Raw genomic sequence first — 25,564 nt, forward strand, 5'->3', positions numbered from 1 at the left:
AATGAATGCTAAGGTGTCAATGGCTAATAGAAAAGAGCCCGTTCTGGGGACTTCCCTGGCGGTCCAGTGGTTAAGACTCTACCCTTCCAATCCAGGGGGTGACCCCTGGTCGGGGAACTAAGATCCCACATGCTGTGCAGAGTGGCCATTAAAAAAGAAAAAAACGAGTCAATTTTCAAATGATTTCTATGTTAACAGGAAACAAAGGCTTCAGCCAGAGAAGAGTCCTCTAATTGGTAGACAGTCAGGCATCGTCAGCAAAGGCTCAAATTTATGCAGCTTTACGCATGGGGTACTGTTGGAAGTGGTCAGCGTGTAGTAATTCGTTTATTATTATTCATTCATTCATTCACTCACTCATCCATCATGTATTATTTCGTCAACACCATGACAGGGACAAAGGCTTCCCCATTTGGAGATGGGGAACTGAGGCATGGTGTAGCTGGTCCAGTTCACACAGCCGGGGAGTAGCCAGGCCGGGGCTCAAATCCAGGGAGAGCTGGGGAGAAAAGCCTTGGGGAGACGGAAGGAGGAAACAGCAAGTACCAACTCAGGGGAGGTCTTTTCTCTTTTAATCTGAGATTTTAGGGACGACCGAGGCCTGGGCCCACATTCCCACTGTGGCTCTACCCATTCGCTGGTCTGTTGCTTCTTAGCCTGCAGTCTAAACAGTTACAAACTTACCGGAGTGATTGAGCCAAGAATTCCGCTTGCCAGCGTGATCCCGGGTGGCCCCTAGGCTGACTCGTTTATGCTGGGCTGCGATTTTTCTACATTACTCAGGCTCTGGGAGGGAAGCTGGGCCACGGACAAACCTCTGGTGAGAAGAACAGTTTTCAGAGAGCTGGCCCCGCCTCCTCCTTCTCCCCTCCCCCTCCCCTCCCTGGAGGGCGAGGGCTGCAGCTGCAAGCAGCAGTGCTCACGGGGCCTCCCCCCCAGCCTCCCCCTTCCAGCCCCCCCAACCAGGCCCAGCTGTTCCGGGGACCCAGCTGACAGCTCGCTGACACTTCTCTCTGCCTCCCCTTAGGACCAGCTACAACCTCCTGAGCAACAGGAAGGTCAGAGCCAAGAAGGTAATTTGAAAGAAAAGCAGCTTGCAGCCCTTCCAGGCTGGGTAACAACAGGGTAACTGGGCGCTGGCATACAATGGCCTGGGTTCCTCATCCCGGTTCCCGCACTTACCAGCTGTGTGATACTAGCGCCAGCCGATCGTTCAGAGCCTCGGTTTCCTCATCTGTAAAGTGGGAATAACAGTGGCATGGACCCGCAAGGTACCAAGAGGATTCCACGGGTGGTGGAGAGAGTGCTTAGCATGGGGCCTGTGCGTTACCCGCAATCAGCCTCGGCCCCCTCCCCCTCCCCCTCCCTCCTTTTGTTATTCTGTGTGTCCGTGTGATGCACGTCTGTACTAGGGTGTTCCGCTGAGGCTTGGAGAATGAACATAACATTAGCCTCAAGGGTTCTTTGGTGACAGTCCCAACTGTTCCATCTAGGGCCAGCAGACACACAGGGCCCCGCACTCAGAAAGGCCCCGCACTGGAGGTTTAATGCTCTACGATTGTTGTCTGGAAATTCTTAATAATTTTATCTTTTGATGTTGTATTTTGTAAGCAAAGCCAAATGGGACAACGGAGCATGTTCTGGGGGACTTGGAACCTCGTTCACAGGCTCCATCTCCCCTCACCCTGCCCCCCAGGACCATTTGTTTCTTTTTTTCTTTTCTTTTCTTTTTTCTTGTTTTAATATAATTTTGTTTACTTATTTTTGGCTGTGTTGGGTCTTTGTTGCTGCACAGGGCTTTCTCTAGTTGCGGGGAGCGGGGGCTACTCTTCATTGCGGTGCGCGGGCTTCTCATTGCGGTGGCGTCTCTTGTTGCAGAGCACGGGCTCTAGGCATGCAGGCTTCAGTAGTTGTGGCACGCGGGCTCAGTAGTTGTGGCTCGCAAACTCTAGAGCGCAGGCTCAGTAGTTGTGGCGCATTGGCTTAGTTGCTCTGCAGCATGTGGGATCTTCCTGGACCAGGGCTCAAATCCGTGTCCCCTGCATTGGTAGACGGATTCTTAACCACTGCGCCACCGGGGAAGCCCCTGTTTCTTTTTTTAATTGCAGTATAGTTGATTTACAGTGTCGTGTTAATTTCAGGTGTACTACATAATGATTCAGTTATACATATATAATGTATTTATTCTTGTTCAGATTCTTTTCCCTTTTAGGTTATTAGAAAATATGGAGTATAGTTCCTTGTGCTACACAGTAGGTCCTTGTTGGTTATCTGTTTCATACATAGTCCAGGACAGTTCCTGACCAGGCATCTTTGCCCCTTCCTGGCAATCACTGTCACCCATCAGGGGCCTGGGTACCACAAGAAGGCTTGGGGCAGCCTCTGCCCTGCCCACCAGCTCACATGGCCCTAGGTGCCTGTGAGGGTCTGTCTGCACAAGTCCCACAAGTGCCCCTGTGTCCAAAGGAGAAAGGGGTGAAACAGCAAATAAAAAGCTCCACAACGGGTCGTGGCAGAGACTGCAGAAGAAAGGAAAAAGCTGTTTTATTGCTTTATGAACAACCAGGGAACCACCTGGCCCCAGTTCCACTTGATGGGGCTGAATCTCAAAAATGATGGGGTGCTGAGCCACTGACTAGGGGTACTTCCCAAGACAGCTTTTGCGGGGAGGTCAGAGCCTTCCAAACAGGCACTCCCCTGACCCAGCAACTTCATTTTACCATCAGGCGTGGGTGCAAGAATGTTCACCTGTGTTATTATAATAGTGAAGCCAGCTGGGTGCCCCAAAACGAGGGAGGGTCAAGTCCACAATCCAATAGAAGAGAACTTATTGACATGTGAAAAGCTCGTGATATTTGCAAAAGTGTGTGGGGGGGGGCAGTTTCCAAAGGGCCTGCGCCACATGGAGTCACATGCATGGATGCGTGGGGAACACTGGGCCGATCTACACTTAAGTACTGACAGCTGTTCTCCCCGGGTGGGTAATGTTTTCCCATTTGTGCTTGTCTGTGTATTCCAAGTTCTCTGCATGGAGCGTGCCTCACTTTTATCGTCGCACAAAGGCAGGATGGTGCAGAAGACAAGGTTAGGCCTGCAGACTGCGGTGCTCAGTTCTGACCAAATTCAGAACCCAAACAAGTCTGATCGTTGAAATTTGAATATTGGGAAAAACTCGTCTTTTCTAAGCCAGGTTGTCTCTGGCATGGGAACAAATACACACAGGACTGCCGAGGTTCCAAGCCCAGCTCTGCTCCTTACGAGTTCTGTGACCTTGGGCACAGAGTTAACTTTTCCAGGCCTCAGTTTCCCCTTCTGTAAACAGAGAAAGTAAACAGTACCTCCCTCAAAGAGTCCAGGAGATGAGATGAGTGAATATGTACAGGGAGCTCAGAGCAACGTGTAGCACATGTGAGCTGTACAGGGGTTGTGGTGGTAGTGGTGATATTATTGTGAAAAACTACATAAGGGGAAAATATGGAGAGACAACAGTTTTAATAATTATTTTTGGACAGTGCAGGAGTAAGTGGTTTATTTTTCCTTTCAGACTTTTCCATATTTTCCAAATTAACTTAAACATGCGTGACTTTTCTAATTTGAGAGAAAATGAGACGTAAAGGAAAAAAAAGTGAAAGGATGGTTCACCAGGTGGTGATAAGGAAAACAGCACAAAGTCAGCTTAGCCAAGCCTGCACGTGTTTCAGGTCAGTGTCACGTGGGGATTCCTGAGCCTGTCCCAGGCCCTTACTACAGGCAGTCCCTTCAGTTTGTACATCTTCTCATTCATATAGAACCCATCACCAGGAAGACAGACATCCATGCCAAGTTATAGGCTGCTAAAATATCTAGGGACTTCCCTCAAGGTCTAGTGGTTAGGACTCCGTGCTTCCACTGCAGGGAGCATGGGTTCTGAGATCCCTGGTCAGGGAACTAAGATCCCGCATGCCATGTGGCACGGCCAAAATAAATAAATACATACAATAAAAAATCTATAGCTAAATCTCTCTAGATAGATAGATCCATGTATGCGTAGAGAGATCCATATATACCTTTATATCTACCTGTCTTTATCCATATCTTTCTATATAGAATCTTTAAGTATAGCTATAAAAAAGAATACATCCCACCCATAGCACTCTGAATATATCCCTAACACAGGACTGACCCGGATACAGTAATTGCTCATTTATTTGTTTGTCTCCCTCCCTAAAACCCTTGAAACTATCTTCTTTCTAACCCTGGCAACTACCACAGTGCCTGGCACATAGTAGGAATTCCCTAAAAGTCTGCTGAGTGAATTAATGAATGAAGAAGTACATGAATTCATGTAATAGTGGAGATTTGCACATCAAGATACAGACATAGAACAAGATGTGAGATTAGCTTTGTTGGGGTGTGAGATTAGCTTTGTTGCTCAAGGAGGGGTCAAAGATGGGCAAGTAAGGCTTTAAAGAGTTACCTGAGGGCTTCCGTGGTGGCACAGTGGTTAAGAATCCGCCTTCCAATGCAGGGGACACGGGTTCGAACCCTGGTCTGGGCAGATCCCACATGCCACGGAGCAACTAAGCCCGTGCGCCGCAATTACTGAGCCTGAGCTCTGGAGCCCGCGAGCCACAACTACTGAACCCGTGTGCCCCAGCTACTGAAGCCTGTGCGCCTAGAGCCCGTGCTCAGCAACAAGAGAAGCCACCAGAGTGAGAAGCCCGCGACCCGCAACGAAGAGTAGCCCCCGCTTGCCGCAACTGGAGAAAGCCCACGCGCAGCAACAAAGATCCAATGCAGCCAAAAATAAATAAATTTTTTTTTTTAAAGAAAAAGGTACCTCCCTGTACCACGAAGAGAGCATTCTTTATTTAAAAAAAAAAAAAAAAGACGCTCTCAATCCTTCCCAGAGAAGGCAGGGAATAGAAAAGCGAGGACAGAGATAAGTTTTTTTGTTTGGTTTTGCTTTGGTAACAGCTTTATTTATTTTTTTAACATCTTTATTGGAGTATAATTGCTCTACAACGGTGTGTTAGTTTCTGCTTTATAACAAAGTGAATCAGCCATACAAAAATATGGAACGCTTCACGAGTTTGTGTGTCATCCTCGTGCAGGGGCCATGCTAATATTTTCTGTATCGTTCCAATTTTAGTATATGTGCTGCCGAAGCGAGCACTACAGCTTTACTGAGATACAGCTCATACCATATATTTTTTCTGGTTCTGGCGGCGCCGCGCGGCTTGTAGGATCTTAGTTCCTTGACCAGGGATTGAACCCAGGCCACAGCAGTGAAAACGCCACGTCCTAACCACTGGACTGCCAGGGAAATCCCAAATTCACCCTTTTGAATTGTACATTTCAATGGTATTTTCCGTATATTCAGAGTTGCGCAATCATCACTACCACCTAATTTCAGAACATTTTTATCACCCTCCCCCCCCCAAATCTCTTAACAGCCACCCACTCCACTTACCCCCAACTGGTTAGCACTGGGTAACCACTAAGCTTTCTGTCTCTATGGACTTGCCAGTTCTGGACACTTCATATAAATGGACTCATACAATATGTGTCCTTCTGGGTCTGACTTATTTCACTTAGCATAATGTTTTCAAGGTTTATCCAAGCTGTAGCATCAGTTTGACAAGGATAGATCCGTGATGGTGAAACTCATTCATTCCTCGAAAATTTATTGAGCGGCTACTAGGTGCCAGCCCTGGGGGCCCAGCCAGGAATAAAACCGACAGTAAACCCTGCCCTGGAGGGTTTCTAGTGGGGGAGAGAGACAATAAGTCAAATGAACAAGGAAATGATTCAGAAGATTAGACGGTGGTAAAAGCTAAGTGAAGCGGAAAGCTGGAAACGGGGTTAGCAGAGAGGGATGGTGACTTTAATCACGGGGTCAGCGAAGGACTCACCGTAGGGTGAACGCAGAGGCCGACCGAGCTAAGGCTGGAAGGAGGTGAGGGTGCGAAGGTGCCACCGCGATGGCCCCTCCCAGCACTCCGGTCCCCCAGGCCCGGGACCATGCCTGTCCCTCCACGCCGTGTCCCCGCGCCTAAGACGGCGGGCGACACCCAGTAGGCATTTCGCGGTGCGTGACTGTGAGTGGCCCGCCTGGGCCACAAGCGAGTCCTGCGGCCGGGTGGACAGCTGGGCGAGGCTGGGCGAGGACGCCGCGCCCCCCGCGCCCCCCGCGCAGGCCCCGCCCGCCTGGGGCAGGCCCCGCCCCCGCGCCGCCAGAGCCCACCCCCTCCCGGCCGCCGCCATTGGCCGCGCGCGCCTCCGCCCTCGGCCTCGCACTTCCTGGCGGAGCCATGGCCGCGCACCCGGCCGGCCCACGGGCTCCGACGCCCGGGCCCCGCCGCCCCGCCCGCCCGGCCCCGCCGCTCGGAATCCCCGCGCCGCGCCCGTAGCGCGCCCTCCCAGGTGGGCCTCCGCGCGCACCCCGCTCCTGCCCGGGCCGAGAGCCGCGCGCCGTCCGGGGGCTGGGGCCGGGGCGGGGGGCGGGCCTGCCTCGGGAGGGTCCCCGGCCCCGCGAGCTGCGACCCGGTTCCGCCCCCGGGATCTCTTTGTGCTCGGGGGGTGGATCGCGGGGCCGGGGGCGAGCGGAGGGGCCGCCGCGGGGCCGGGGGGGGGTTGGACAGGGGGCCGCCGCCCCCTCAGGTGAGACAGGTGCGGCCTGTGCGGCCGGCCCGCGCGGCCCAGGTGAGTGACTGTCCTCGCGTCCCGCCGCGGGCGCCAGCCCCGGGCGCAACCCAGCTCCGCCTCCTCGCAGCCGGCTCGAGCCCGCCCGGGCGGCCGTTGTGCCGGCGGTTCCGCCAGGGGGTGCTGGGTCCGAGCGAGCGACAGAGGCGTCCCCGGAGACCCTGCGGGCGAGACCCGGGATGGGTGGGTGCCGGCGGGCGTCCGCGTCCACCTCCACGACGCTGTTTCCCGGAGCGCTGCGGTCGGGCACGTTCAGGGTCGAAACCCGGGGAAGGAGCCGGGAGAGGAGGCTCCGTGGGGACCCTCCCGTCCGGACGCGGCCTCGGTTCCCGTGTTTACTAAAAGACCTTTTACGCCTCACTGGGGATCGCCACCGTCCCTGCGTGTGGCCTTGACCCCTCACCTGCTTGCAGAAAGCGCAGGAGGCAGCTAATATCCACACTCCTGTAGCAGTGAGCCCCAGACCACTTTCCCGCAGACGAAAGGGAGCCTCCACAAGGGGATACTCTCTTTAGAAATCTTGGCCTAGAAAAGAAAGCTCTTAGCACTAAAGGCAGACCTGAGCCCTGGCTGGCTGCCTGCGGTGGTGCAGACTGTCTGCTGTGTGACCTTGGGCGGGGCCGCACGGCCACCTGAGCCTGGGTGTCAGAAACGATGGTGGCACCTGTCTCAGAGGGTGACGGTGAAACAAGGAAGTCAGGGGTGAGCAGTAGGTTGGGTGCTGGTGTTCTTCTCTTCCCTCTCTGAGCCGCCCAGCATCCTAGGAGCAGACAGAAAGGACAGGGGTGGGGACAGCTGGTCTTTGTCACAAAGTTGCTAGTTTGTCGAGAGAAATCTCGTTGTCCCTTCCTTCCCCCCAGGGAGCTGGCAGGGTGGACTGTGTCTGAATTTGTCCCCCCATCCTCCGTGGGAGCGCTGGAGCCCCCTCTGTGTGTCCCTGATTATCTTGACACAGAGCTGACTCCTTGTCACGTTGTTCCTTTTTAGCAAAGGCTGTGTGTTCAGTAGGTAACAGATTGACTCTTTTCAACTCCCCTAGCAGCGGGAAGAATTCCTCCTTAAACCCTCAGTTCCAGTATGCGACTTGTGCCCATATTGCTAGCTTAATCCTTCCTCTGTGTGCCCCCCATCCTCCAAGGTCCCCCAAAGCCCGGCTCTGTGCTGTTAGTGGGTTGCCTGACTTTTCAAAACTGGAAGAAACCTTAACATCCCCTGATGCACCAGCCCAGTCTGTAGATTCAACCATGAAGTCTACAGAGGTTAAGTTGCTTGGTCAAGTTTATCCTGCATGTTCCAGCTGGGGCATGGGCTCCCCCTGCAGAGGTTTCCTGCCTGTGGGCATTTTTTTAATGGTCAAGTGAAATAGCCCAGGGATTGAGAGCAGGAAAGCCTCCTTAGGTCTGCTTCTTCCTGTGTGTGACGCTGGGCAAGTTACTTCCCCTCGCTGCCATCAGCTTCTTCCTTTATAAACGGAGGATAATAATAGTGCTGTCCTGGTGGGCTTGTTGTGGGGATTAAATCAGTGAGACACAGAAAACACTTAAGACAGTGCCTGTGTCTAGAATGTATTTTATACTTGGTAGTCATCACTGCATCATAGCCTTAACTTCATGAAATTTTAAAAGTATGAGATTCTTAAAGATTAGGCCACATTCAACCAGGCATCCCAGTGAAGGGCCCATGTCTGTCCAGTTTTGAAGCCGGACAGACTCAGGTTTGATTCCCAGCCATTCACTAGCTTTGTGACCTTGAGCTCAATATCCTCATCGATCAAATGGGTTAAGTGACATCAGCCCAGCCAGATAGTTGTGGGAGTTTAATGAGATAGCACATGCCAGCTTGGTTCCAGGGTCATAGTCTGGGTTCTGAAATGATAACTGTTGTCATTATAATCTTGATCTCTCGAAAAGGCCTAATTCAGCTCAAGCATCCAAAGGTAGGTACTTGTAGGAGGTGGGCTAAAAGACGTGATGAGGTGAAAAAGGAACACTTATTAAATGTTCTATCTGATTCTAACCCTCTGATTTTTCCAGCTCTCGGAGTAAGGGAGTTCTTTGTAGTACAGTTTTTTCTCCCTCTTTCCTCCATGTGACTGTTTCGCTCTTGCTGTCACTGATACCTGCCAGCAGAGCCTGCGATTCATGAATGACCTCGAGTTATTACTACACGCTCAGAAGTCCTGTTCTTGTCGCAGGGCTGCGATCTTGTTTATGATGGAGGGAAGCCGGCAGACGCGAGTGTCTCGGCCGTCCAAGATCAGCGAATCCTCAAAGGTCTGTGAATGGGTCGCTCACCGCCTGTGCACATTGCCAAGGAAGCATGAGATTTTTCTGATGAGCTCATTCTTATTGCGCAGACTGATTTTCTGTTCTTGGTGTTGGTGTTAATCTCCTTAACAATGACTAGAGGTGGCACAGGCAAGGAGTGGAAAAATCATAAAATCAGAGAGAGCAGGGGTTGGGGGGTGCGAGGGATGTTAGAAACACAACTTGACTCGTTTATCCAACACCTGGCATCTACAGGACAGGGTGGACGCCGTGGGATTTGTGTTTCCACTTGGGGCTCAAAAAATCCAAGACTGTGTCCGTGGAGAAGCCAGTCCACAACCTTATAGTGGGAGCAACACTTTGTGTACCTGGATGTTAAGGGCCCAGAGTCTTCCCCGGTCGTGACCTTCTGAGACCCTAGGAGCCAGTGAGGGTGGGTTCTCCACGGCGAGGCTACCTACCTGTGGCACACGGACTACATCAGACTCACCCTGGGAGACGGGGAGGGGGCAGGTGTCTCATGAGAAGCGCATATGCCCGGCCCCACCCCAGACGTGCTAAATGAAAATTTCAGAGCAGGACCTGCAAATCTGTACCTTCAGCAAACTCTTCAGGTGACTTGGAGCGGCCCCTTCCCCCACAGCTGCTGTAGATAAGGTTTGGGGGACCAGTTGGTGAGACAGTCCCAATTTACACCTGTCTCTTTATGAATATTAAAACACCCTTTTCTTTATTTATTTTTTAATTATTTTTTCGGCCGCACCGCAGCTTGTGGGATCTTAGTTCCCTGACCACACATTGAACCCTGGCCCTCGGCAGTGAAAGTGCAGAGTCCTAACCGCGGGACGGCCGGGGAATTTTTTTAAAGTGTCCTTTTTTGAAGATTAAATGTCATGTTTACCGTAGATCATGCATTCTCCATGGGGCTGACATTGCTTACAAGGAGATGAAATGGGTTCTTGGGGGTCTGGAAAGAATTTTACTCTTTTAAAGTATAAAGCTATACATATAATACACACACAGATATATAGACTATATATTATGTGTTTAAATGACATGGCAAGCTATACAGAAAAAAAATATCTTAAAAGCAGACTGAAAAAAAGATGAAGAAATACCATTTTAGATAAAGGGAGTTGGGAGCAGCCTATAGATAAGAGGAGAAGAAGGGGGAACGAGGTTCGACAGGTGTGTAAAAAAGAAAAACGGGGTGTAATTTTCAGGAGAGGTTGGTCCTCCTGAGAAATGCTCTCGTGTTTCCATTTGAGTTGACTGAGAAGACTCTTGCCAAAGCCCGGCTTTATCTACTGCGAAACCCCAGAAGGGTCTTGCTGCTGATTCAAAGGGGCTTTGTCTGGGAGCTTGGCTGCAGAGACAGCGTAGCTTTCTAAGCTCGGCAGCACTAGAAATCTTTGTGCCTCCAAGCCAGATTCTGAGCTTGTCTCTCTCTGAATTGAAGCTTTTAGGAATAGGCTTCTCTGTCCCTTGGTTCATTGTATTTATGTTCCTAACTCTTTATATTTAAAAAGTGCCCAAATCATAATGTACCCTTGATTTTCTAGACATTGAACACACCCAGTTAAAGAACATTATCAAACCCTTCCAGCCCCTACAATCAAGACAGCCACTCGCCCAGCTTCCAGCCCTGCAGTTTTGCCTGCCCTTGAACTTATATACGTGGAGTCGGGGTGGGTCCCCTGGGTGCCTGGCTCGTTACTCTTGTCACCCTGCCTCTGAGGTTCAGCCTGGTTGCTGCACGTGCGGGTAGATCGTGCCCTTCTCGGAGCGGTGGAGTCTTCCATTGTGTGGCGGCCGCTGTTCATTTATCTGCTCTAAAATGTGTTGATCCACTTTGATGCTGAATTCTTTTTTATTTTTAATTATTTATTTATTTTATTTATTTATTTATTTGGCCATGCCGCGCAGCTTGCAGGATCTTAGTTCCCCGACCGGGGATCGAACCCGTGCCCCCTGTAGTGGAATCACGGAGTCCTAACCACTGGACCGCCAGGGAAGTCCCTGAGTTCTTTTCTAATATAAGATACCCCATACCTGCTTTCCGCCCAGTGTTAGATCCTGAGTTTCTTCACCTGATTAAGGTGCTAAAGTAAGAAACAAAGGAATGAACAGGGTTAATACCACTGGAGAATGTTGCAGGTTGGAGTTTCTAAATTATATGAAATGTTGCAACTCAGTTACTGATGCCAGTTTAACGTTGGGAAGTCACGTTTGTCTGTTTTTAGTTCTGGTCTCTGCTGCTGTACTAAATAACCAGAAATGGGCTGTAGTCAAGACCCAGGTAAAGAATTAAACTTGCCCGTTTAGCCTGGAGACCCAGCTGTAGAAACAGTGGCTGCCGTCCCCCCTGCCCTGGCTCGCTGCAGCAGGTGGCTCCCCTGGTAGCTGTCATCTGGGGCTCTCCCCAGTCCCCGCCCCTCCCCAGGGCTGTTTCCCTTTTCACGCGGTAGCCTGGGGGCGTGTGTGCCCCTTTTTAAGCGGGGTAATTCCAGCACCCTCACCAGCTTGGAAACAACCAGGAGCCCATGGTGGGCTGACAGCCCACCTGATGCCCCTCACTTGCTTCTCTAGGACACTAGCCTTCACTGTTACTCGGTAGCTTGCCGCTGTAGTGCCTTTTTCATTGCCTTCCTTCAGTCCGCACCCAAGAGGGGCCCCAAGCCAATATGTGTTGAAGCCCAGACCAGGCCAGCCTGGCTCTCTCTGAATAACCAGGATAGAGGGAGATACCTGTGTATATGGACCTTCAGGAAACCATCCTGTAATGTAAGGTAGGAGAGCTTGGCTCTGTAAACTGGGAAGGGAAGGAAGCTTTAGGGAACGTCTGTTTGGTACCCTCAGAATGTGAGGACATTGCCCGAGACTGTTGCACAGACAGAGCGATTGATGTGGGAATTGGCCGGACGGGGAAGAACCACGGGAAATAAAGTGCCCCAATTACTAATGCATCAGAGGCGGTAAGGAGCAGATTTGGAAGGGAAGAAAAAACCACCCCCCTGCCGTAGGACACATGTTGAGAAGTAACCCAGAAGGACCTGTGCACCAGTCACCCAGCTGCTCACACCTGCTGAGCCCTCACCCACCTGTCTTCCTTTCCACCACCACTTCCCCTCGGGCTTAACGCCTGCCCCGCCCCTTTCCCCAGTCCTCCCTGAATCGCCCTGCTACCTAGTTGGTATTTCTGAATAGTCTGTTTTTTCATATGTTGAATTTTTTTGTTGTTTTTATAGGGAATAAATAAAGCAGTGTGAAATATCCTAATTAGTTCTTCCAGGGCATAGAAACCGTTGTCTGGGTCTGATTTTTCTTTGCATCTTCAAAAGCCCAGGGCAGGCAGATAACAGTCAAGCAATGTCCACCAACCTGAATTTATTGAATTAATTCCTATTAACTATTCATATTAATAGATTCGTTAATTCCAGTGTAGCGTGGTGATTAAAGGTTTGGGCTCTGGGATCAGACCTAGGTTCAAATCCCAGCCCCGCCCCTCAGTCCCTGTGGGACTTTGGGCAAGTTCCTCAGTCTCTCTGAAGCTCACTTTTCCTCCTCTGGAATAAGGGGGTTACAACTGACGTTCCGTTGGAGGGTTCCTGGGATGCTCAAATGAGAGTGTGCAGGCGAGTGCACAGTGCGGTCTGCGGCACATACAGCTCCCGGGAAAAGACAGCGTTCCTGCAATTTACATACATTTTCTGGCAATGACTGTTGAAGCCGTGTCTCTGAAAGTAAGATTCCCCAGAGCACGTTAGTCTGGATATATTGCAGTCTCTGGGACCCTCTAGCTCCCTGGACTGGTCTCTGTAGCATAGCTGTCGGCACCGCGACTCCGTGGGAACTGACGGTCACAGCTGCTGACTTTGCTCCCGCTGTCCCCGGGCCAGCTCTGCGCTATGTTCTGGCTCATGACCCCTCCCCCGCACCAAACCTGGGGGAGACCAGGAGCCGAGGCTCAGGCTGCTCGTGACTCACCCGGGTCACACAGCTGCAGAGCAGTGGCGCTGGGGTTCCACCAGCTCCTGTCCGACTTGAGAGGCCACGCCCCAGGCAACTTCACCCTCCCGATAGGACAGCGTTTTCGAACCTATGTGCCGTGACCCACACACACTAAGGAGGAAAGAGAGACAGGGAAGGAAGGAAACTTTGGGGAATCCTGTTTACAAAGAAGGAGGAGAGAGGGAAAACGAAACAAAGGGAAAAAGAAAGATTGAGTTAAAATTTTTATTTGTAAAGAAGGGAGGAAATATACAAACATATGCACACGTACAGGGAAACACCCTGACTTTCTGCGAGGTGCTCTGACACCTTGTTGCCTGTTCTCTCATTCCACTGTATGTCAGTGCTGGTCGCGTAGCGCTAGCTGGGCCGCTGCGGTGTGGGGGCGGGTTGACAGCCCCCTCCCCTCCTGACGCGCGCTCTCCACCGCCACCGCAGGCGTACCGCTGGGCCGACCACTCAAGCACGGTGCTGCAGCGGCTGAACGAGCAGCGCCTGCGCGGCCTCTTCTGCGACGTGGTCCTGGTGGCCGACGAGCAGCGCGTGCCAGCCCACCGCAACCTGCTGGCAGTGTGCAGCGACTACTTCAACTCCATGTTCACCCTCGGCATGCGCGAGGCCTTCCAGAAGGAGGTGGAGCTGATCGGCGCCTCCTACGTCGGGCTCAAGGCCGTGGTGGACTTCCTGTACGGCGGGGAGCTGGTGCTGGACGGTGGCAACATCGACTACGTCCTGGAGACAGCCCACCTGCTGCAGATCTGGACGGTGGTGGACTTCTGCTGCGAGTACCTGGAGCAGGAGGTGAGCGAGGACAATTACCTGTACCTGCAGAAGCTGGCCTCCATCTACAGCCTCAGGCGGCTGGACGCCTTCCTTGACGGCTTCATCCTCAGCCGCTTCGGCACGCTGTCCTTCACGCCCGACTTCCTGCAGAACGTCTCCGTGCAGAAGCTGTGCGCCTACCTGGGCAGCAGCCAGGTGCAGCGGGAGTGCGAGCACGACCTGCTGCAGGCGGCCCTGCAGTGGCTGACGCAGCGGCCCGAGCGCGAGGCCCACGCCTACCAGGTGCTGGAGAACATCCACTTCCCGCTCATCCCCAAGAACGACCTGCTGCACCGCGTCAAGCCGGCCGTGTGCTCACTGCTGCCCCGCGAGGCCAACTGCGAGGGCTTCATCGAGGAGGCCGTGCGCTACCACAACAGCCTGGCGGCCCAGCCGGTCATGCAGACCAAGCGCACGGCCCTCCGCACCACCCAGGAGTGCCTGCTATTTGTGGGCGGCGAGGTCTCCGAGCGGTGTCTGGAGCTCAGCGACGACACCTGCTACCTGGACGCCCAGAGCGAGCAGTGGGTCAAGGAGACGCCCCTGCCGGCCCGGCGGAGCCACCACTGCGTCGCCGTGCTGGGGGGGTTCATCTTCATCGCTGGCGGCAGCTTCTCGCGGGACAACGGAGGGGATGCGGCATCCAATCTTCTTTATAGGTATGACCCCCGCTGTAAACAGTGGATCAAGGTGAGATTAAAGCCAGATTATTTCTTTACTCTTGAGGACTTTTGATCTCCTTAACCTTAGCCTTGACTGCCCCCACCCCCTTCTCTCGGGCCTTGACCACCACCCTGCTTCTGAACGAGGTGTGACGATAAAGTGACAAGCCACATCATTCCCCCCACCCCCCGGTTGGGGGCGGTGGGGGCTGACCGGCCACCTTCTGCAGGGACGGTCGGTGTCCAGAGCATCGCCGTGCAGTAGAACTTTCTTCACCGACAGAACCGTTCTTCATCTGCGCCATCCGATACGGTAGCCACCAGCCACGTGTGGCAGTTGAGCGCTTGAAACGTGGCCCGTGGGACCGAAGAACTGAGTTTTCCGTTGTATTTCATTATCACTAATTTACATCTGAGTGTAAATGGCCACAGGAGGCCAGTGGCTACCATATTGGATGACACGGGTCTGGAAGATTGACCCAGAGTTCTGACAACCTCCCCGTGTCTCAGAGTCTCCGCTGAGTTCCTCTTTGGGGCAGGTTTGGAGCTGGTCAAGGGGGCCACGAAGGCTCACACCTGCTGGGAGTCGTGGCCCTTCGGCAGGTGTGCCAGCTGATTCCGGGACAGGCCTGGGTCTTGATGTCAGACCCAGCTTCACGCCCCAACTTGGCTAAATCGTAGCTGGGGGTTTCAGACCGGTTCCTTGCCCACTCCAAATTTCAGCTTCTCCCTCTGGAAACGGGAGGGGGGATGCTGACCTTCCAGGGTCGGTGGTTGTAGCTCACGTTGATTGGCACATGTGCTCCTTTCCTCCCAAGAACCAGATGGCCACCCATGAAAGTCTGTCTCAATCTTTATACTCACACCTCAGTCTTCTTACTTAACTCGGTGCTTTTCTGAGCTCAAGGCTCCGAAGGGACTTGCGTGACCTTTTGATTTTATTCTCAAAACTCTAAAACCAAGGTGTAAGTCTTGCACTTGCAGTTGAAGGAGGCTTGCAGCTTTGAAGCCCGTCCTCCAAACCTTCATCACGGTCTCAGCCTGACATGGGCTCCTGCAGGACCATGTTCATTCGTGTGTTCTGCTTGGATGATTAAGAAAAGAAAGAGAAAGACTTGGGTCTTCCATTGCTAATTTTCTGTGGAGCACCACCTTATGCCCATCAACACGGATGAGAATCAGCATTAAGTTTTAAAATATCTGATTGTGGGGGGGTGAGGGGAAAGATGAACTTTTATTTCAGGAAACCACTACATCAGCAGTTCTGACCTGTGTGTGCTGCAGAATTCCAGTCCACAAGGTCGGCCACGTGGCCAGACAGGTTTGGGGAAGTGAATTCTCCGTCCCTCTCTTGGGGATTCACGAGGTCTCGAGGGTCCTGGGGGCCCTGAGAAATCCCGCCTACAGAGCCCCCCTTTCTTCAGGTTTGGCTCCCTTCCCCAGGCTCATGTGGCCACCACCTCGCCTTCCGGGGCTGTGCCTTTCGTGGAGCATGTTTGGGGGTGCGGTGCTGGATGTTGACGCTGACCCGAGTTTGGGGAAGGGAAGGTACAGGTGTCTCGCCTCCGCAGGTGGCCTCCATGAACCAGCGCCGCGTGGATTTCTACTTGGCCTCCATCGAAGACATGCTGGTGGCCGTCGGCGGCCGGAATGAGAATGGAGCTCTCTCGTCGGTAGAAACCTACAGTCCCAAGACCGACTCCTGGTCCTATGTGGCCGGCTTGCCAAGGTGATTGGGGTTTTGTGGCAGACCCTACAGACGTGGAGGCTTTGGGGTTACAGTTGAGCCCACCTCCCTTTCTGGATACTTTGGCCTTCCAATTCCAGGAAGAATCTCCTGGCTTGTAAAAACAGCGTGGGGGGCAGAGGGCATGGTTGTCAGGGTGCCTGTTCTGGGCCGTCGGAGTGCAAGTGTCAGCTCTGCCACTGAGACAAACATCCCTCTGTTTCTGAATCTCTTCACTTCCTGAGTTTCGGGGAAATGAGTGCTGAGTTCAGAGAGTGAGAGATTTACTGCAAATCCCTCTGACTTTGGGCAGGAGGAGTACAGAGGGTGAGGGTTCTCTACCGTCCATCTGACTCCAGCAAGTGTCTTCACCCCACACTCTCTCTTTTTCCTCATCTGTAAAGGGGATGTGATGTCAGTACCACCCTGTCAGGGTGTCCACTCACTGCCTTTGTTACTGTCACGGGCTTAGCAGAGGTGCTGCCATTTATTTGAGCAGCTCCCTACAGTAGAAGCTGCACGGCTCCTCCAGTCCCCGCCCCTCCCCCCCACCCCACAGTAACTACCACCTTCAGGTAAAGGTTCCAAGAAGCCGATGAAGTAACACCTGGACACCTGTGGATAAGGTGATTGGACAATCATGATAGTAGCTGTTGATCACCACGTGCCAGCCTGGGCCATGTGCTTGATGTGATGAGTCCCTTGATATCCACAGTGATCCAGTGGGGTGGGTAATAACCCATGTCATGGATTACCCAAACCCGAATGCCCGTGAACGGAGAGCTCAACCGTATAACTCCTGACCCTGTCCTAGGCAAACCAAGACCTGTGTTCTCCCAGGTTCAGGTCTTGTGTACCACCCCACTTTACAGATGGAGAAGGGAGACTTAATTACATAAGAATATCTGCCTCTGTCACTTTCTCTAGGCCAGCCGGGGTTGTTTGTGTACCTTAAGTACGACAACAACCCTATCGTTATTTTTTCTAAGTGGACCATCGATGTCCAGAGTTGGAATAAACATAATCCATGATGCTGCTGTCATTAGGGCATGCATGCCCCACATTTGTTCCGTGTGTTTACTCATACCTTTTTTCATTCATTGACTTACTTGTATAATGAGACCTCCACAAACCCACAGCCCAACCCAAGAGTCGAAGACGTTGAACGGTAGCCCACCTGCCTGGGACTCATTTGCCCCGTGTGCTCTTCTCCCATCCGCTTGCTTCCCGCCTCCGGCTAAGGAATCACCGTCCTGAATGTCGTGACGCCATTCCCTTTTTGTTCCACCTTTGTGTGCACTTTGTTTTGCTGTTGGTAATTTCTTCTTTGCCTTTATATAGATCTCATTTTTTAGAGCGATTTTAGGTGTAGAGAAAATTGAGCAGAAAGTACAGAGGTTGCCAAGCGCACCCAGCTTCCCCCGTTGCAGTGACTGGTACATTGTTTCCAGCTAATGCAGCAAAGTTGATACATTAGCTAAGCTCTCTAGTTTACATCAGGCTCCCTCTCTGCGTTGTGCATTCGCGGGTTTTGACACGTGTATGATGATGTGTATCCGTGATTACAGTGTCGTACGGCATAGTCCCAGTGCCCGGAGAATCCCTCGAGCTCCATCTTTTAATCCCTCCCTGCTTCCCCTGAACCGCTGGCAGCCACTGATACTTACTGTCCCTGTAGGGCTGACTTTTCCAGACGGTCGTGTAATTGGAGCTGCACTTTGTCGCAGGCCCTGCTTGATGTGTGATGGGACAAGGGCCACACGTGTGCCTCAGTGGCGTAGCGTTTCTAGCCCTAATGAGACAGATGCGGTCTTGTGATGATGCCCACTTCTCAGATGGGCAGAGAGAGGACAGAGCTGCCCGTGTGTCACCTGCCCTGCTCCATCTGTCACCCCCTCCCATCCTCACCACCCCCTCAGAGGGCAGCTTGTCCCCACTTTGCCGAGGAGAAGACCGGGTGCCCGGCTCACAGAGGCCCAGCCTGTGCAGCACTGAGCTCCCGCTCTGTCTCTGTCGGTCCGTCCATCCATCTGTCTCTCCACAGGTTCACGTACGGCCACGCGGGCACCATCTACAAAGACTTCGTGTACATCTCAGGGGGCCACGACTACCAGATCGGCCCCTACCGCAAGAACCTGCTGTGCTACGACCACCGGACAGACGTGTGGGAAGAACGGCGGCCCATGACCACGGCGCGTGGCTGGCACAGCATGTGCAGCCTGGGGGACAGCATCTACTCCATCGGCGGCAGCGACGACAGCCTCGAGTCCATGGAGCGCTTCGATGTGCTGGGCGTGGAGGCCTACAGCCCGCAGTGCAACCAGTGGACCCGCGTGGCACCACTGCTGCACGCCAATAGCGAGTCGGGGGTGGCCGTGTGGGAGGGCCGCATCTACATCCTGGGCGGCTACAGCTGGGAGAACACGGCCTTCTCCAAGACGGTGCAGGTCTACGACCGCGAGAAGGACAAGTGGAGCAAGGGCACCGACCTGCCCAAGGCCATCGCCGGCGTGTCCGCCTGCGTGTGTGCCCTGAAGCCACGGCTGGAGGACAAGAAGAAGAAGGGCAAGGGCAAGAGGCCGCAGGACCGCGGCCAGTGACGCCGCTGCCGCCGCCTACGGCGCGTCTGGAGACCAGCAGCCACTTGGTAGAATCCCGGAACCATTATCAACGACTTAGCAGCTTTTTTTACTTTTATGATTCTTGGTATTTCTATGATATCACAGTAACCGATTAAATATTCTGTATGACTTGACATATTATCTTGCTTGAATAATTAAAGCGGGGCCCAGGCAGGAGCGACCCCTGTGTCTGTGCAGGGCTGCTTCCCACGTTGCGAACCCCCATGGGTGACCCCCGCGACAGTCCCCCAGAGAGCAGCCAGGGCAGGGGTGACGCAGAAATTTTCCTATCGAAACGAAGGGCTGCGGTGGGACATTACAGATTCCCTAGTCCACGCCTCCCCAAACCTGGCTGAGCTTTGAAGAAAACAGGTTCCTGAGCCCCGCCTCAGAATTATCGAGTCTGAAACTACCAGGAGTGGTGTAGGGGAGCCTAGAAACTCCTTTAGCCGGTCCCTGGGACTACTGAGCGTCGGCCATGTTCGGAAATCATTGGCAAGGGCGACATGCCAGGTGGAGCACAGAGACCCATAGAGGGTGCCTGCGTGACCGAGAGCCACCAGCTTGCCGGCAGTCAGGCGAGCCGTGGGACTTCTCACCAGGGAGGCCTCCCCACTGGGATTCCTTGCTCAGATGACTGCTGCTTCTAAATAATCCTGTTTCTCCTGGTTGGTGGTCTTCCCGAATTCTAAAAGGGGATCGGTAATCAAGGAAGAACGGTAAAAAGGGCGCCTTATTCTGTGATTTGTGCTCTCGTCTTTTTACCGTTTCTTTTTTCTGGAACCCGCTGTTTCTCACATTACGATGTACTGAGCCCCACAGATCTCCATTTATCACTCAGGAAAGAAAAAGGGAGCCCGCAGAATGTGCCATTGTTTTCTGTGACTCCAGCTCTGAGAAGCCACGGGAAGCTCCACGCGAGTGAGTGAGGGCCCGTGGATCCCCAACGAGGGAAGGTTGTCCGAGCATCTCCCTCGACGCCGGCGCCGGATCCTGGTCGCGGCCGTCCGCTGCCGAGTAGTTGTGTGCTGGGCGCCAACTTCGTTAACAAGTCATGAGCTGTTTCCCCCTTCATTAAGTGACAGATGAGACAATGGGCAGGTCTCCTCCCAGGGGTTCAGCTCTCTCAGTCTATATAAGCTGTGAAAGTGGATTCCGCACCTCCTCGTGAGATGCGTGACCGGCCCGGCCCGGTTCCTGCAGTTACCGGAACTCACAACAGTAGCGTGTGCCGTTTAAGGAGAGTTTGAGACTCGTGCCCAAGCCGCTGTGTCACACCAGGACGACGGGCATGGGGTGGGTTTTAATCACGAGACAAGGGAGGCCTTAGTGATCTATACTGAGGCGCAGATCTGACTGCAGAGACGAGAACACTTCCAGATGTATCGTTAACACTGCTGTTAGAATGAGAATCTCAGTTAACTTCTTTTTCCCTTTTTTGTCTCCACTACACTTCCTTTCCTTTCTCTCAAAGGTTTACTGTGATTTTGATCGGCCTCTCTCTCTAGTAACCGGGAGAGCTGAGAGCCACTTGGGAGTTGGAAGCTTCGGTACCCGAACGATTGCCCCCTCTCGTGAGACGGGCGACCTGTCTGCATGTTTAGCTGGTTCCCTGCCTATGGAAGTCGCTAAAGGCTTCCAGACTCTTGAGAGGTTCTGCAAGGCATACAAACAGTCAAACCAAAAAACTGTCCATCTTCCTGGAGCTCTTTAAAAGAACATTTAGGTGTATCGAAGGCTCTGAGGAGTCCTGCATTAACTGCTAACCCTCCATCAACCCAGCACTGCCAAACTTCATGGAGCCCGAAACCCTTCTCTTACCTCAAACCTAGTCCAGCCCTCCTCGAAACATGTATTGCAGAACTACTGCCAATTTTGGGATAAGCTTACCCCCTTCCTGTTCCAGGAAAGGTTTCATTATTTGAAGACCCTTTAGAAGGCACAGAACCTGTGGTCTGTTCTCCCCACTTCAGCCCAGGTCATGAGCAGAGAGGTGGTCGTTCAGTCAGAATCCAGGGGCAGGTCGGGCTGAGCACATGGAAAGGCCGTGTGTGCTTTGGGGAGCGGGGAAGGCCTTGACCTTAGGAAGCGGACAGGCACGAATTTTTAGCCTAAGCCAGCTGTTGTGTTTTTGACTTCCAGGACGTGTCCCAGGATAAGGGTGCAGTGCTGGCCTCTACTCTGACTTTCTTGTGCCTTGCAGGTTAACATACCGTGTCCTGCACCGACTATTCTGTGATGTCTCCCTTGCCACTGTGAAGGATGTTTGTGATTTACATGCCTTGGAATCTAATACGATTGAGGCGGTGAGTGTTCCTTGAAAGGTAGGGTTGACGAGGAAGTTCCCTTTTGGAGACCAACTTCAGATCATTGGCAGTGGCTCCACTGCGCTAACAAAGGCTTTCGAGCTCACTGGCGTCCGTGGAGCGGAGGGTCCTGACCCGTGAGCTGCGCCTGCCTGGATGAGGGAGAGCACAGTGGTGGGACTGTGGCAGGTCTCTGCTGTCTGTGGTTTAAAGATGGACATCACCGTGCTGTGCGGTGCAGCTAAGATCGGAAGAAAATGGTTTATAACCCAGGTGGGCAGAGCTTGGGGACGTACTTATGCAGGTGGGCATTAGAACGGCAAAATCACGATAGTGTGGTTTCAAACCATGGTGATGCAGGCTTGGGTTCTCCTGGCTGCCATGTTGAGACAGAAACCACAACTTTTGCCATGATTTTGTCAGACTCAGCGCTCCGAGCTGTTCTGCTAGAACTTTGACGATGCTTGGATCATCTTACTTTGATCTTTCAGAATGAGCCTGGTGGGCTTTTATTGAGGTTCTGATTTTTTTCTTTTAAAGAACCAGAGTTTTAACTTCATATTAGTGGTAGCTTTTGAGTTTGATCCTCACCCAAATTGGAACCCTGTTTGCTTAAGCAGAGTAGAAAAGCTGAAGAATCCTCGTTCCTTACAGTGGTCTCTCTGCTGTTTAAAATACACAGAGATTAGCTCAGCACCTGCTTGCGTGTACGGCTCAATTCGTATTTTCAACATCCTGCTGCTTTAGAAATCTAGAGTACCAGGTAGGACTCCTTCTAGATCTTGATCTGAGCAGAAAACCTCATGTGTGTATTTATATTCTGAACGCCCCTCCCCTTGACCCTGAATGATATAAGTCGACCTGAATGATAGGAACCCCAGAAGCCAACCGTAAAGGGTGTTCGATTTGGGATGGGAACCCAAATGCCAAAGGGAGGTGGAGTCCCTCCCAGGTCCCACTCTGAGTTCAGGTGAGTTCACCTGTGGCTCAAAGTGCCTGGCCCCTAAGCCAGGAGTGACCTTTGGGTGATTTGCAGCCGTGGGGGAAGGGAAAGGACGGCACCCTGCCACCCCAACCCCCTTGTAGACGTAGCAGCCTCCGCCTCTTACCCTGGTCCCCCATGGCACGTGGCTCTGCCAGCCACTTAGCTTTTGGCCCTCGGAACTTTTGGCCAGAATCTCAGACCACTGGTCCCAGACCTGGAGGGGCAGTTCCGTGTGGCGTGGACATCCTTGCTGTCTCTCTGGAGATTCTGGGCATCTTCAGAGGGAAAGGGGGCGGAGTCCCCGTCTCCAGGATAAACCTCTGAAATGTAGGGCAGCCCTCCGGGTGCTTAGAGAGCCTGCCCTGTGTGTCCGCCAAGCCTGGCGGTTTTTAAAGTTTTTTGAAATGTTTTGATACTTTTTGATACCATTTGCTAATAACCTTTTGTAGTTGCCTGCCGGGGTTCTCCACCTCCCCCCACCCCTCGAGCTTGCGCTAGACAGCAGGCGTCCCCGGGTCAGCGCCAGGGTCTCGCCCACCTCCTGTGGCTGTGACTCTCCTCCATGGCTGCGATCTGATACAAACTCTTGAATTGTGTAAGGGCACACGTGGCCCGGGAGTGTGACTGTCTTGGGCCCCCCAGCTGAGCAGAAGGGCAGTGCTTTATGATGAGGACTCTCTTAACGCCCTGAGACGTTGTGCATTTCTTCCAAAGGTCCTACCTCAGCAGTGTGCAGAGCTGAAAAGATACCTGAGGGCTGATCCATATATCACCTGTCCAGTACAGGTCGTTCCTCAACCCAGGGCATGGCTGGGTCTTGATTCACTCCCGTCCACGCCTCCTTTTAAAGAGACATTTTAACATGAAATCCACAAAAGCTGTTAACAGTGAACCATCCTGCACTTTGCAGAGTGACTGCCCTTAGTTTTGGAGGTCGTTCATTTCTTTTTTTTTTTCCCCTTTTTACATGGGTAGAATTTGTGGCTTCACAGGGTGTTTGGGGGTCTCAAGAAATTGTCTTTTGGTTGCCTTAGTTAAAAGAGTTGAATGAATGTACAAATTTTGGTGGTAGAGGGGGGCGGAGGAGAAGAACCCTCCCGTGTCAGTTTTCTTTGAGAAAAGGAACTCCACTTTTCAGAGTTACTTGAGCCGTCCTTACAGGTTTGCTTGCGACAGAAGGAAAGGTCCTTTGGACCAACTGAAATCCATCATCACTACCAGCCCCCTTGCAAAATGAATAAGATCTTTGATGATTAAGTATTGATAATTCACTGGGTATGTTCTGGCTACTCAAGTTACCGAAATCTGTAATTACGTGTGTGCTCTTTTTTTAAATTTGTTGCTTTTGTATTTGTAGTTGTATGACACCCAAAGCTTTTCTGTGTCTTACCTCTTCTTTAATTAATTTTCTGCACGTTGATTTCCCCCCCCCCCTCTGTTTTTAATTCCATAAAGGATATTCGATTCTCAGAACACATTAAACATGATTTGCCTGCTAGGGTCTGGCTTATTTTATAATTATATCCCTTGGTCTTGTGTGGTTATTGTAATAATCTTCAGTCCTATTTTCTCCGCCTACATGAAAAAGAACCCCTTGCATGTTGAGCCCAAATATAATTTGGAAATTAACCAGACTGCCTTTCAGTGTGGCGGCAGGCTGGGACGTTTCTATTGTGCTCTCACTGTGCTTCTAATGACTGTATTTTACCAGGAATTTCATTCAGATCCTTGACTGCAGCCCCAAGTCCTGTGACCGGAACTGAAACTATTTGCTCCAATTTGTGTCCGTTGGGGTAATTTGATAGGAAAAGAAAAACAGACAAGGAATGGGTTATGTTTATCAGAAAGATACAATAACATTTCTATAAGAACAGAGTCCCTTGACTGCCCTTGGGGCCCAGGAAGGGGAAGACGGCTCCCCTGCACGGCCACCGGCAAGCAGAGGAGCCCAGTCACGGCCTCGGGCGTTTCTTCCCGCAGCGTTTGGCAATTCAGCTTTGGGAGGATGGTGGGAAGTACCTGCCATGCATATCGCACCTGGAAACTGGATTCGAATTCGCCTGTGAGCTGCCCCAAATGGGACACCGGCTACCAGATGCTAAATTCGCCTGGATTCTCTCATTTCCAGAAGAATCTTAGGTTAGAAACGATGCTCCTCCCCTTTTCCGGATGAAGCACCCAGAGCTCGAGCTAATTATCTTACCCAAGTGCAATTACCTCACCTCCCCAGCAGGTCCGCACTCGTCTTGGTTTGGGTCTTCTTGGACAGAGAGCCTTAGGTGAAGGCTTGGTCCTCATGTTCCCAGGAAGCCCAGCGAGACCAGGAAGGAGGAAAGGCTGCTCATCAGGTGCTTTACCTACGGCTGAGTAGGAGCCCCCCCCCCCCCCCGCCCCCAACCCCGCCGCCACGCCGTGGCTTAAAGCCATAGCATCAGTTATTTTTGCTGACAAATCTGAGGGCTGCCTGGGCTCAGGTAAGCAGCGCTCACCTGGGTCTCACACAGTCCCGGCCAGGTGGCGGCTCCTGGAGGCTCACTGCCCCTCCCCCTCCTTCCTTTCCCTCTGCTCTGCTCCCCCTGCCCCTGCCCCATCCCACGGGTCTCTCTCTCTCTGGTCCCTCCAGGTGCTGGCCCTACCACATTTCTTACCTGGCAGCCAGAGTCTCCCAGAGAGCGTGTGCCAAGTGCGACTGGCAGCGGCCAAGTGGCTGCCATCCTGCTGCCTGAGGGCATCACAAAGGCCCCACAGGTTGGAGGTGGCGGGGGCGACAGAGATGGCATCTCTCGGCGGGAGGGGGGGTGGGTGGGTATCAATGAATTGGAAAATCCCACAGGAGCCCGTGTGTTCCCACACATCCTCTGCCCAAGGAAGGGGGGCGGAAGCTCCCAGAGGCCCTAACCACCTCCACTCTGGGGCTGCTCTGCTCACCGAGCTCGCTCTTCAGTGTCTGGGAGGACTTGGGGCAGAAAGAAGCACCGTGTGTGACGGAGGGGGATGCTGTCAGCTTGAGGCCAGCGGGGCCCACCCTGTAGTGGAATCAGAGGACGGCAGAGGGTCTGTGTTGGATCCCAGAGGCGCCTGCTACGTCTGGAGCTGGATTTTAACCCGAGTCTGCCAGCTCAGACCCAGCTCTTTCAACTACCTGAAAATGATCACCATGTAAGTTCCCTGCGTGGGATATTAGGTCCCCAGAAGGCCGTGCTGGGATGCAAATATGTGAGCTGAGGGGCTAACGAGGGAAGCCGTTAGCTTTCACTCAACCACGGGCACAGATGCTGTCCCTAACGCAGAATTAGCAGAGAGGCAGTGGGTGCAGGACAGGCAAGTCTGCAGGGGGCTGGAGGAGGGGAGACTGAGGACCCAAGCCCATCTCTTCAGATCCACCTACAGAAGAGGTCCACACCACAGGTCGGCTGAGGCCAAGGCCATTGTCCCAAGGACCCACCTACGTCCTCCATGGAGCTTGACAGCCCTGAGTGT

The 25,564-nt window shown here is 52.7% G+C and overlaps 1 protein-coding gene and 1 long non-coding RNA gene across 3 annotated transcripts in view; one reads left to right on the forward strand and one right to left on the reverse strand.

The window, feature by feature from the left end:
• Positions 1-1,408, reverse strand: part of LOC309836876 — a 28,147-nt gene extending 26,739 nt beyond the window's left edge. For both annotated transcript variants that reach the window (XR_014298187.1, XR_014298188.1), the window contains exons 1-2: positions 1,183-1,408; positions 685-817 (exon numbers count right to left, since the gene is read on the reverse strand). This is a non-coding gene — a long non-coding RNA (uncharacterized lncRNA). The remainder of the gene's footprint in view (positions 1-684; positions 818-1,182) is intronic.
• A 4,883-nt stretch (positions 1,409-6,291) lies between these two features.
• On the forward strand, positions 6,292-19,120 carry KLHL36 (kelch like family member 36). Its single transcript, XM_082677784.1, has 5 exons — positions 6,292-6,405; positions 8,879-8,957; positions 13,401-14,474; positions 16,018-16,175; positions 18,217-19,120. The coding sequence occupies exons 2-5, from the start codon at positions 8,895-8,897 to the stop codon at positions 18,770-18,772; spliced, it is 1,851 nt and encodes a 616-aa protein (XP_082533910.1). The 5' UTR covers positions 6,292-6,405; positions 8,879-8,894; the 3' UTR covers positions 18,773-19,120.
• The last annotated feature ends 6,444 nt before the right edge of the window (positions 19,121-25,564 follow it).

The sequence above is a fragment of the Grampus griseus genome (assembly GCF_964374135.1).
Source record: "Grampus griseus genome assembly, chromosome: 19".
Classification (NCBI taxonomy): domain Eukaryota; kingdom Metazoa; phylum Chordata; class Mammalia; order Artiodactyla; family Delphinidae; genus Grampus; species Grampus griseus.

Coding starts and splice junctions, on each gene's coding strand:
- KLHL36 (XM_082677784.1), top strand. CDS start 8,895: ATGATGGAGGGAAGCCGGCAGACGCGAGTGTCTCGGCCGTCCAAGATC. Junction 8,958..13,400: donor AGATCAGCGAATCCTCAAAG/GTCTGTGAATGG, acceptor CCGCCACCGCAG/GCGTACCGCTGGGCCGACCA. Junction 14,475..16,017: donor GCTGTAAACAGTGGATCAAG/GTGAGATTAAAG, acceptor TCGCCTCCGCAG/GTGGCCTCCATGAACCAGCG.